Raw genomic sequence first — 12,191 nt, 5'->3', positions numbered from 1 at the left:
TGTATTCAGTGAAGATGTCTTTTGTAGGGTACTATTTCATCATAATGCCTTCAGCATAATTAGGTAGCACCTTGCGTGATTGGTTGATTCTGACGGTTTTGGGCGTACAATAACTGCGCAGGGATTGGATAGCAGGAATAGCCGTGTGCACTAAGTCATCTGGGGAAAGGCACTGGAAACAATGTTATCCAAGTGAGTATTAAGTATACAACAAAATATCTAGGTCATTTCTACATGCAATTCGGGAGCTGTGGCAAAAGCACACTGAGGACTGAGGACTGTATTTATACTTCCTCTCACGGTGTGTAGATGCAGAGCCGCCCACTAAGCTATCACTTATTCATCGACGAGCTCAGTGTGTGCATGTCACCAACAAGTAGCGATGGACTGTAGCGAGTGTCAGGCCTGCTTTCACTGAAGTCCGAAACATTGTAACTGTCACGTTGTCACTACTCACGGAGTAATCGCGTATATATATTACTTTTCCAATACGGAAAGACCATCCGCCCTGAAGTGACGTAATACTGTCATCATTATAGGGAGAGGTTAGGCTAGGAGTTACTTACCATACACAGCTCTTGATTTCTACCACATGCGGATTTACCTTCTGTCAGTATTCTGAAAGGTAAGTATATACGTGAGATTATTTTCTCCTCAGTAAACATCGCCTGAGCTGTAATTATGAATAAGGACTATAGCAGTCATTTTCAACAAGGCCATTTAATGTTAGCACATATATCCCCTGCTACATGTTGCTAATTTTACATGAGCTCGGTCTTATTTTAACATGAATGTAATTTTCTTTTTACATAGTCGTTTTGAGATTACGTGACACAGGTCGTAGGTAAATACATTTTGTGACAGCTGCCCAACCATGCACTATTGTAACGTGTATATAACGGTAACCGGTAGCTGTGTCTACCGTTGTTTACGGTTTCTTTATCCAAGGGGATGTAAAATCTGCCTATCTATATACCCCGTAGCTCTTAACGCTTTTCTGTAACGACCAAGCCCATGCAAATGAATAACCGTACCAGCAGATAAACGTATTTCATTCAACCAATCTTATAAGAATTCCTGTTAAAGTACATACATTTTTGAATATACATGTGTAGTTAGTTTCAGTTTCAGAGAAATTCAGTTTTTATGAAAATCTGTTTCATATGTCAGGTTAGCTTTTTATATCTTCCTGTATTAACTCTTATGACAAAACCTGTCGGAATTTGCCATATTTGTCATACACTGAAGCAATTAATGGGTACATAATTTAGAGTATTTTGGCTTAAACATATCTTATTCCTAATGGTGAATGTATTCTCGGCTTTATAAAATCTACATTATCTGCTTCATAAAATACACTGTAGATCTCGTCGTTTTATATATTATACTATACTATAGGTTTGCCATTGTACGATTTCTGATACATTCACATGCTGTATATATACATACATACATACAGAGAATGCAGGTGCTACATGTCTATGTACAATTCGCTTTGTATACTCTCTATGATTTACGGATATAATTCCGCACCCCGTATAGCTATATATGCGTGTGTAAACATCTTCATGCGCGCCTTTACATGCGTACAGACAGGACACAGTCTTGTCTGATATAATCGGAATGACAAATCTATAAATACCAGGCAGGTGCATTCATCGGGATAAGGTCAAAGGCGAATAACGCTGGCTGTATGGTGAAAGGCATGGCGAGGTTACATGTCGCCCATGTGCGTTTTGTGTGGGTTGTTTAACAGGGTTACTGTGTTCTTATTAGCTGTGTAGGTTGAGATTTACCGTGTTGATGTCTGCACTTGTGTCGCTCTGAATGTGTTAATTCCCATCAGGAAGCATGTCTAAGTGCTGACGACCAGAAACCGTGAGAGTAGAGGATAGGGTGGCGGTAGGCGAGGAGGGATGGGAGGGGGTGGTAATAGATCCTGGCTATACCCATAGTAATGATAAGGCGACAAACCTTTTCTTATTTCTTTTTTTTTTTTTTTCGAGTTTCCCTTTCATTTATATCTGCTGTACGCTATGGGATCTCCTGTACTAGACCATACACTAGGATAACTAGCCTAGTTGTGTGGGTCTGTGTTAATTTCGGCTGTGTTTATGCTCGTATAGTCTACTTAACCGCGTTTATACCAATTGTAATTAAGCTTTAGAATTACTATAATCATTGACCACGAACTTAGACCATACCATTCAATGTGGTATATAAACAGTTGTCCACTAGAGAATGGCATACATGATGACACGCCCATCTTCGTGAATGGTGTTACGCGCGCATTCCTTGCATGCACGATGAATAAAACTTTTCTGTACGGCAAAGTAACAATTCCGAGGGTACTGTTTACTGTTTACACAGCAAACAAGTTACTACGTGATTATAACAATTTCTAATACTATACTAGGTGACTAAGAGATGTCATGTTTATAAACGTTATGTGCTGGTGCAATGCATGTTAAATCTCGACCATTCATTTTATGCTGGTAGGCCCAGAGCTATTTCTGAGTACGATCGGAGTGTTGATTTAGTGAGGCATAATTTAAAAAGTTGTTTAAAAACTCACTCAAAAACCACCATATACATGAATGTTTAGTTCATAATTAAGACTCAGCATTTCTTACAGTTTTTGTTTTGCTGATTGTTTATTGGAGGTAATCCTACCTACCGGAGTGAGTGAGTGACATCGTACTTAACAATTTTTCAATCATACAACAAGGAAGGAATATTTAGAAAGCATGTAATGTGCCTACTTGTTGCAGGACGGATTTCCACCGCTCTTTTACCGGAGAAGCCCCGCCCGAGCCATTGTAATGATACGGGTCAACCAGTTGTTAACGCTATCCCCTTCATGCTGAACGTCAAAGTCTTTTAAAGTCTTAGGTGTGATTCGATTGAATCAATCCAGGATTGACCCTGGAACTACCGCTCCCGAAGCGGACGCTCTACCAACTCTACCAACTATCGGGACCGGTACCTACCCACTGGAAAGGCATCATGTGCATAAACGTTTTATAACTATAAATCAGCATTAAATTTTTTAATTTTCTAACGTTTTTTACGCCTGGGATTTTGCTGCATGTGTGGCAGGTAAAGCTGCATTAATTAGGTTGGGAATTAATTTAGAAACTAGATACACAATTCATCCTTCAGAAAAAGAAAAGAAAATGCTTTTAAAACATTTAGCCGATGTAAACCTATACTGACACAAAGTTAACAAGCAAACAACTTAATAATTTTGGCCTTGCGGACGGAGCGTCACGAGACTTGCATCACTACGGATCTACTACCTTAGATCCCATCAAACAAACTGTCTGTTTGAATATATTCAAGTCTAACCGTTTTACACAGAAGCCGTTATTTACACAGTGGCTTTGCGTTAATTAAAAAAACCGGAAAGTTTGTGGAAGAGTTTTTTGTATGCGCATATCTGATGTGTATATGTGCGTAGGGTCTTGTCATGTAGGCCCATCCGGCGCTGAACAATTCAGCTGCTGACCTTCACAAGCACGTGACTTCTCTGTAGTAGTTAAATTCAGCCTCCTGCATGTTGTGACATAGGGCCAAAGCTGCTACCAGCTGCCTTAAGCATTGGGAGGAGGGTCGGAGGAGGGTCGGAGAAAGAGGGAGGAAAAAAAACACATTTTTCTTTAAACTATATATGCCACTTAATAAATTAGATATTTCATATCTAATGCGTCATGGAAAGTTAAAAGTATCTAGACGGTATCGCATATTAAGCCAAAAGAGCTCTGTGCCTGCCTGTATAGTGGTATTTAGTATATGGGTATACCCATTCCAAGCGTGTTATCTTATACACCCGTGCACAAACATGTAGTGATGACTTCATCTGTATTTTATTATTTGGCACTCACTGATTATGACACTGAATGATGTAGTGGAAATCAGCCGTGTGGAACGATTTTTTCTCCCTCACACAGAGGGAACTGCTCATTAGATATAATAGGGCAATTAACGGGTTGTATATGTAAACAGTGAGTATTATACTGGTATTGTAACTAGCACAGCTGCAATACCAACCATGACTATAACATGGACTATAGTCTATATCATGGATACAGAAGATATAGCTTGTACATGTATACTGCGTTACGTTTATATAACTACCCGATGTCATGGACACAGAAGATAAAGCTTATACATGTATACAGCGTTACGTTTATATAACTACCCCAGCAACCAGAGCATTACGTTTATATAACTACCCGATATCATGGATACAGAAGATAAAGCTTATACATGTATACAACGTTACGTTTATATAACTACCGTAGCAACCAGAGCGTTACGTTTATATAACTACCGGATATCATGGATACAGAAGATAAAGCTTATACAAGTATACAACTTTACGTTTATATAACTACCCCAGCAACCAGAGCTTTACGTTTATATAGCTACCCGATATCATGGATACAGAAGATAAAGCTTATACATGTATACAACGTTACGTTTATATAGCTACCCCAGCAACCAGAGCGTTATGTTTATATAACTACTCGATATCATGGATACAGAAGATAAAGCTTAAACATGTATACTGCGTTACGTTTATATAACTACCCGATGTCATGGACACAGAAGATAAAGCTTATACATGTATACAGCGTTACGTTTATATAACTACCCCAGCAACCAGAGCATTACGTTTATATAACTACCCGATATCATGGATACAGAAGATAAAGCTTATACATGTATACAACGTTACGTTTATATAACTACCGTAGCAACCAGAGCGTTACGTTTATATAACTACCGGATATCATGGATACAGAAGATAAAGCTTATACATGTATACAACTTTACGTTTATATAACTACCCCAGCAACCAGAGCGTTACGTTTATATAACTAACCGATATCATGGATACACAAGATAAAGCTTATACAGGTACACAGCGTTACGTTTATGTAACTACCACAGCAACTAGAGCGTTACATTTATATATCTACCCCATATCATGGATACAGAACATAAAGCTTATACATGTATACAATGTTACGTTTATATAACTACCATCATGGTTCTATGTCATTACGTTGCTGTGGTATAGTTACCTTTATACCCATAACCGAGATATCGCGGTTTAATCTAAATTAAATCGCTTACTTTACGAAAATCTAAAGTAATGCCATGTTATCAGATTTAACCAGTGGTACGCGAATTATTCCTGTGACGTCAGCTGGTTACCCTGGCGTCACTCGAACCATGCATCGTCTTAAAACAATATGATCCTGAGTGTAAGGTACCAGTGTCGCGACGTCGCGTATCCGGTTTCTCTAACATGGCGTATCCCATCGCTTCGTAAGAATCTCAGATTAAAACTTGGTTCATACCAAGTTACCAACCATGTCAGAATAAAATGGCTCTAGCCATTTAGACCTGTTTTCACCCTTCTTGTGAAATAACTAAGGTTATAGAAATTTTTGTCTTTTCTTTGAAATCTGTTCATATATGTAGGTGTGCAGTTGAAGTATCAAGTCCACCACCAGAGTTATATTACACGATGCCCACGTGGAATTACATGCAAATAAGCGTGCATAGAAAAAATGCTGCATTTGTGAACGTGATGGTATAATTTAGAGCTAACTTTTCTGGTAGGAGAAAACTGAACAGAAAACGTGACAAACCACCACACTTCCTGTACTTTACAAACCTTCAGACATAAGCCCACAACAAAACACCATGCAGCGTTTTGGAACAAGCCGTACAAGTGACAGGAACTATAAGCCTTTCTGTGGTGAGAACGTAGAAAAATCTGCTGTCTAGAACCATGGAACATAATGTCTTAAATATCTTATGTTTAGCTCATATATATACCGTGTTTGTCACTCGGTCGGGAATTCTATCTTTTAACATGGGCCGTTCAGAGGAGACGACATCAACTCTTTGCGGGATGTCACATGCGGCGAATTTGCGCTCGTTTTATGAAATTTTGTGTCAAATGTTTGCCTTCAACTCTGTTAAACATAGAAGTACAGCCTGTAGACATTGAGTCTTAAGGGCATCTTAGTACGGCTTAACGGCTCTTCTATGTAACGCAATGGTGGTCTTCCCTGCATCACTGTTATATGAACATGGCCTTTATTGGGATCTTTGTCCATTAGTTTAATTGAGGTCAGGCCAGTGATCAGAGAATGCACATCGATTGACACAGAACTCGCACAGATGCAGCTGAAGTTAGCCTTGAGCGAAGCCAAACTGAGATATAATAAATCACTGACAATTCGACGCACGCGAAGCACCTGGGTAGTCGTGGGAGAGTTTGTTGCACACTGGCACAAACCAAAATGTAATCTGTTAAGTTTAACAGAAAGTCTGTTGTGAAGCCAGAATGTATTCTGTTATTATCACATAATATACTGTGTCATATTCAACATAATATCCTGTTATAGTCTGATGCCATCTTTATGTTGATTTACCCGAATATTTATGCTATATTTAAAGAAAGAATCTGCTGCAAGAACAGAATGGGCCTACATTGTAGCATCAATCAGATGACAGACTTTTGATAAATGCATGTAACAGATTACTATTTAAGAACAGAGGGCAAAATGTTAGTATTGAACGTACTGATTCTGATGAATCAAGCTTAATAAATACTACTTTTAAAGGGAAAATAGTGAGTTAGCATAGCACGACTAGGTATTATTAAAAATGGACCATTTCTTGTTACATTGGGTTTATTGGTCGACAGCCAGATTTAATATTGTTCAGTATAAACGGTACGTATAATATTCCACACAGTCCGATCTGTGGCAAAAAATGTTCATGTATATCGCTCGAAACTCTGGTTTCATTGACGTAATCCAAAAATAAAGAAAACTGTCGGTAACCGGACCATAAGGTGTTGTAAGCTATTAATGTTGAATAGACTGACACAGAGCATATATAATTTCTTAATTGCTGCCCATAAAAGCCGGCTTAAATACTTTTGAATTTGGCTGGTAGGTCAAGCCTGGAAATAATTTTAAAGTTGGTGCAGGTCATATTGGCAAATCTTACAGCAATTCAAATTATTACAAAAGTTACAATGTTATTTATACATGGCCCCTGTCAGAATAATATTGGGCGCAATGTCTTTGTCCTGCTGTTTATTTCCAGGCATGGCATATGCTATTGAAAGACAATTTCTGCCCATAATTTTGACCTTGTCTTCTTGACATCGTTACAAATCTGCTCACTTTAACTCAGCTCATTAACTCTCTATACGTCAATGAATTTCTACCCTGTTGTTTCTCCTTGGCATTACCCAAGGAGATTTGTCTTTTTTCCCCACTTAAAACGTCATTATAGTGCAGGTGAGGTTCGCCTTATGGAGATGCCTGGAACTATTCAGCTTATATCCAGTCAGATGTTAAAAATCATATGAGTAAACGCTGTGAATTTACAAAGAATACAACTCTTAGAGCATGAACCAAATCGTTATAACGGAACGAATGGGAGAAAACAGTCTTTTATGTAGGCCTTTGATACTTGGGAACTCGACTGACCACCATACCCTGGATGCGTCTGTTTAAAGCAATAAGCATATGTTTACTAAGGTTATAATCACGGGTATTCACAATGTGAACCAAACCGGAACAACATCTCATGTCATACTTCCGGTCCCAGGCCAGCGCTTTGGTTCCCTAGGAAGTGGTATTACTCTCACCCCGGGCCAACCTGTTTGTTTCAGATTATATACTGTACAGTTAGTTGTCTAACTAAGACAAAGGATACCTAATACAAGTGTACGCTCTGATTCTTACCGAAATATTTAGCAAAAAGGCGGACGATTCAGTCTGGATATAAAACAATACATGGTAAGCTTTAACTGGTTTTATGCCTAATTACCTTTTCAGAAGGAAATGTCTGTGTGGACTGATGGAGGTTGAAGGCGACAATCATAGGCCACGACACTGAGGTTCAGTAAACATCCATTGTCTTTAGACAGCGTTTACTGAATCTGTCAGCGGTCTAGTTACGTTCTGGGATTTATAGTGATATGCAGTTTATACAGTATTGTGATTTATTCTTGTACATGTACTATATCAATACGTCAGGTCGAAGTCAGGGGATCTGGGATCCAATCCGGGTCGGGTCTTACCAAAGACTTTAAAAACGGTACATTATGCTGACTCGCTTGGCGCTATGTATACACTGAGAGATTAGAGCACGGAAACAGGACTTGCTGACCCGATGTCAATATAACATGTCTGGTTGGGAGTCATGTCTCTTGTCTTCGGCATCATGCTTCAGTGGAGGCATCCCTGCTATCAGCAGACACAGTATACGTGCACACACTTAATGATTCCCTCTCGTCATATGACTGAAAAGTTGTGAAGTACGATGCAGATTGGATATATATAGACAAATTACATGGATAATAGAAAATGTTAACGAGGGTTAGTCGTTTAATGATCGTTTATGATCTTTTCTTCTTCTTATATTTGTAGAAAATGTCGTCCGGGGATGAAGGAACGCCATCGTTTAGTAAGTTTATCAAACCATCTTCCTGTCCTATCAAATGACACAGTTGGGTGTGGTTGTCTCTTGACTAACGTTTCCGCCATCTCGAAAACATTGTGGTGTATTGCTTGAGAGCCTATTCTTAGAGTCAAATGCTGCAATATTCCATTTCTCTCCCATTGTTCCCAAAGCTTAAAATTTGTTCTTTTTGATAATATACTGTTGGTATCTTCTGTTAATCATTAAATATGCCAATTTGCAAGCATGATAGGGGAAAAAGACCAGTGTGTTCATTCTCAGAGTGGAAATTGTAGAGTCGAAGATAAAGAAGCCCATTTCCCTTGTGGTGTACATTCTGTTTATTCCGCAAATATGCTGTTTCTTTGCAACCTGTTTATGGTAAATATTTCCTTTTCTTGTCACTTATGGTGTACATTCTATTCCCTTTTCACCCGTGGTGTATATTCTGTTTCTTTGTCCCCTGTGGTATATATTCTGTTTCTTTTTCACCTATGGTGTATATTCTGTTTCTTTGTCACCCGTGGTGTACATTCTGTTTCTTTGTCACCTCTGATGTATATTCTGTTTCTTTGTCACCTCTGATGTATATTCTGTTTCTTTTTTCACCTGTGGTGTATATTCTGTTTCTTTTTCACCTGTGGTGTATATTCTGTTTACTTGTCACCTGTGGTGTATATTCTGTTTCTTTGTCACCTCTGATGTATATTCTGTTTCTTTGTCACCTCTGATGTATATTCTGTTTCTTTGTCACCTCTGATGTATATTCTGTTTCTTTTTTCACCTGTGGTGTATATTCTGTTTCTTTTTCACCTGTGGTGTATATTCTGTTTCTTTGTCAACTGTGGTGTTAGTTCTGTTTACTTGTCACCTGAGTTCTCTTTCTTTTCACCGTTACAGAGGAAGTCCAGACAGCACGTGCCCTTGGGGCGCTCTTCGGAATGGTGGCCTTCAATCTGGTCCTGGTTGGAATTGCCTTAATATTACGCCGGTAATACATCAACACTCCACTGAACATCGTCACAATTTACCGTTTTCTGTTATCCTTGTTGTCAGATCATAAGCTGCTAATTTGGCTTACTGGATTTGAAAACTGTTGCTAAAATGTATTCTTAAACACAATCAACAACTTTCATTGAATAGTTCCTTGATACTAGTCATTTCCTTCAGAATTTACAGCAACATTAGCCCATATAGAGCGAATTAAATCGTCTTGATTTCAGTTACCGTTTCATCCATGTTTCATCTTATAATACTTTTCCTCCAGTATGGAGGGTGTGGGGCTCAACGTACTGTTTTGTTCTGAAATAAACAAGGTCTGTGTCTTGAGCATTGTTGACGTCTACACATGTTTCCTTCCCAGGGTAACCCGACCAAAAGAAAACGCCTCAAATAACTCAATGGAGCTTAGAAATGGCAAATACAAAAGAAAAGAGAGCCGTGCCAATGTAGACCCCGAAAAGGGCCTCGGCGCAAAACATTATGAAGAGCCCCCGGAAGAGCTCAAAATGGCAGAGAAAAACACGAAGGAAGCTGTGCCGGAACACCATGATAATGGGGGATTTGTTGATGTGGATCTTGAGAACGAGACCGAGGCTAAAAGTGAGGCGGCGTACGAAACGCCAAGCAAATCCGAGGCCGCGAACAAAGATAACCCCTATAGTAACCTAGAGGGCGATAATATCAAATCAAGTAACCCGTCTGATCCGTCGGAGGACTACGAAAACTTCCAAAGTGGTAGACAGTCGCAAGCAAAAAGTACCGAGGCTGCAGTGTGTTACTAGTTGTAAAGGAAAGACACTTACTTTGCGTGATTTGTAAGATGTATACCACGCATGGTGGAATAATCATTAGTTTCTACGTGGAATGGTATTGTCCTAACAAATTTTGAAGAAGGTTTTTTTTCAATTTGATATTATTTAGCCATACCTAGATTTTCATGATTAAATTAATTATTTTCATGTGAACGAAAAAGTTTGGACATCAGGATGTGAAACGGACATCATCAGCAGAGAAATGCTCGTCTTCTCATGGTGCGCGCAAGCACTGTACTATCGAGAAGTAAGCTTTGTGTATAACTGCTGTGCTGTTGAGGTCATGAATGACCTCGGTAATGCAACGGATTTGAGGACAAATTCAAATGATTCCCCACATTACATCCCCATTTCAGCTTGACTTCCTAAGTAATTTGTAAATTTGATGGCATATTTTGCTTGATCCATTATGATAAACACATTGTCTTAGTATGGACATCAGACAGTTCTCTTTCAGTTGTTGTCTGCCCTATGTCTTCATCCACCCTTGTATGAAGATATCCTGAATTTTTTCATGGTATTCATTTATGAGACTGTGATTTATTTATTTATTTATTTTACTGGTGTTTTACGCCGTACTTAAGAATATTCCACTTATACGTCGGCGACCAGCAGTGGGCATTAAAACCATAGTTTATATTGCAGCTATTTTTGCTAATTTGGTAATTTCAAAAAGTTTGATATTTCTCCGACATCTTGACGTTTGGCAACTTTGTAAAACTAAACAGGTTGGTTTTAACGGCTACACCTGGCCATGAAGACATGACGAATTTATGTCTTTTTGTTTTCCCACTTTCGAGTTTTTGCTCATTTTCGTAGCGAAAATAAGAAAACAAGAAATGATACAAAAGCTTAGGACTTTTTTTCTGTTAAAGATGCTAGCGCATTCTACAATGATGTGGAGAAGATCTTATAGTTTTGTCGTGAATATGTTTAACCTTATTTTCCAATTAATAGCTCATAGAAACTTGTAAATGTGAAGATCACTAATTTTTCAAAAGTTGGAGCAAGTAATTTTTCATCAGTAGTAATTTGCTTAATTGCGGATGTATGTACATGACTAGGAAATTGTGAAGTATGTTATGTTGGACATTTCGGATCGTTTGGTATTGTTATAAATGAGTGTTTCTATCTTCATGATTTATTAACACTTCTTTGTAATATTTGTTGTATTACTTATATTTATTATATTTAGCACATAAACATAAGCAAAGCTTTAACAAGCGTAACGCCCAAACAGGCATGTGTGTACTGTTCATCAAGACTTACAGCACACGCAGCGCATTATCACGTACAAGACATAAATATGCTCAACCACACCTAAAACAGTTCACCCTGACTCACACCACTTATAGCTGAAAGCTGTAAGTTTATAAGGCCATTGCAATAGCTTAATCAAACACGATCGAATATCATGTCGTAGTTGTAATTAATAAGCCATTTTTCTTTATTTTTATATGTCTCGATACAAACCCATATGATTCACAGACGAGTATTTACAAAAGAAAAGTTATTGTTGCAAAATTATTTAATTATTTGTTTCATTGCTTCAGATGTAGATGATCCAATATGCAAATGTTGATCCATTTAAATAAAGTCATTTTCTATTTCTGCTATGGGAGTGTGATATATGTTCTCTGACGTCACCTAAGTCTCGCGGACACGTGTTCTTGTTCGGAACACAACTCTCATTTTCCCAGCTATCGTGGCGATAAAATACGTCAAATAACAGCCAGGCGTTTGGCGAAGAGTATTGAACAGTTTTGCGCGGTATTCTGTTACATATGTATCTTTACCCCATTCTCGTGAAACACACATCAAGACAGTTGTTTACAGAATGGGTTTGCTCTTCCAGGGAGTCAACCTAAGCTATTT

At 38.4% G+C, this 12,191-nt stretch overlaps 1 protein-coding gene across 2 annotated transcripts; it reads left to right on the top strand.

The window, feature by feature from the left end:
- The first annotated feature begins 297 nt into the window (after positions 1-297).
- Positions 298-11,926, top strand: LOC135480607 (uncharacterized). 2 transcript variants are annotated; one of them, XM_064760499.1, is made up of 4 exons: positions 298-625; positions 8,472-8,508; positions 9,403-9,493; positions 9,866-11,926. In XM_064760499.1, the coding sequence occupies exons 2-4, from the start codon at positions 8,475-8,477 to the stop codon at positions 10,284-10,286; spliced, it is 546 nt and encodes a 181-aa protein (XP_064616569.1). In that variant the 5' UTR covers positions 298-625; positions 8,472-8,474; the 3' UTR covers positions 10,287-11,926. The 2 variants fall into 2 exon arrangements, with proteins under 2 accessions (XP_064616569.1, XP_064616562.1); XM_064760492.1 differs by lacking the exon at positions 298-625 and adding an exon at positions 7,433-7,838.
- The last annotated feature ends 265 nt before the right edge of the window (positions 11,927-12,191 follow it).

The sequence above is a fragment of the Liolophura sinensis genome, chromosome 1 (assembly GCF_032854445.1).
Source record: "Liolophura sinensis isolate JHLJ2023 chromosome 1, CUHK_Ljap_v2, whole genome shotgun sequence".
Classification (NCBI taxonomy): Eukaryota; Metazoa; Mollusca; class Polyplacophora; order Chitonida; family Chitonidae; genus Liolophura; species Liolophura sinensis.
The sequence above is the reverse complement of the archived record's forward strand: the minus strand, read 5'-3'. Positions and strand labels throughout refer to the sequence as shown.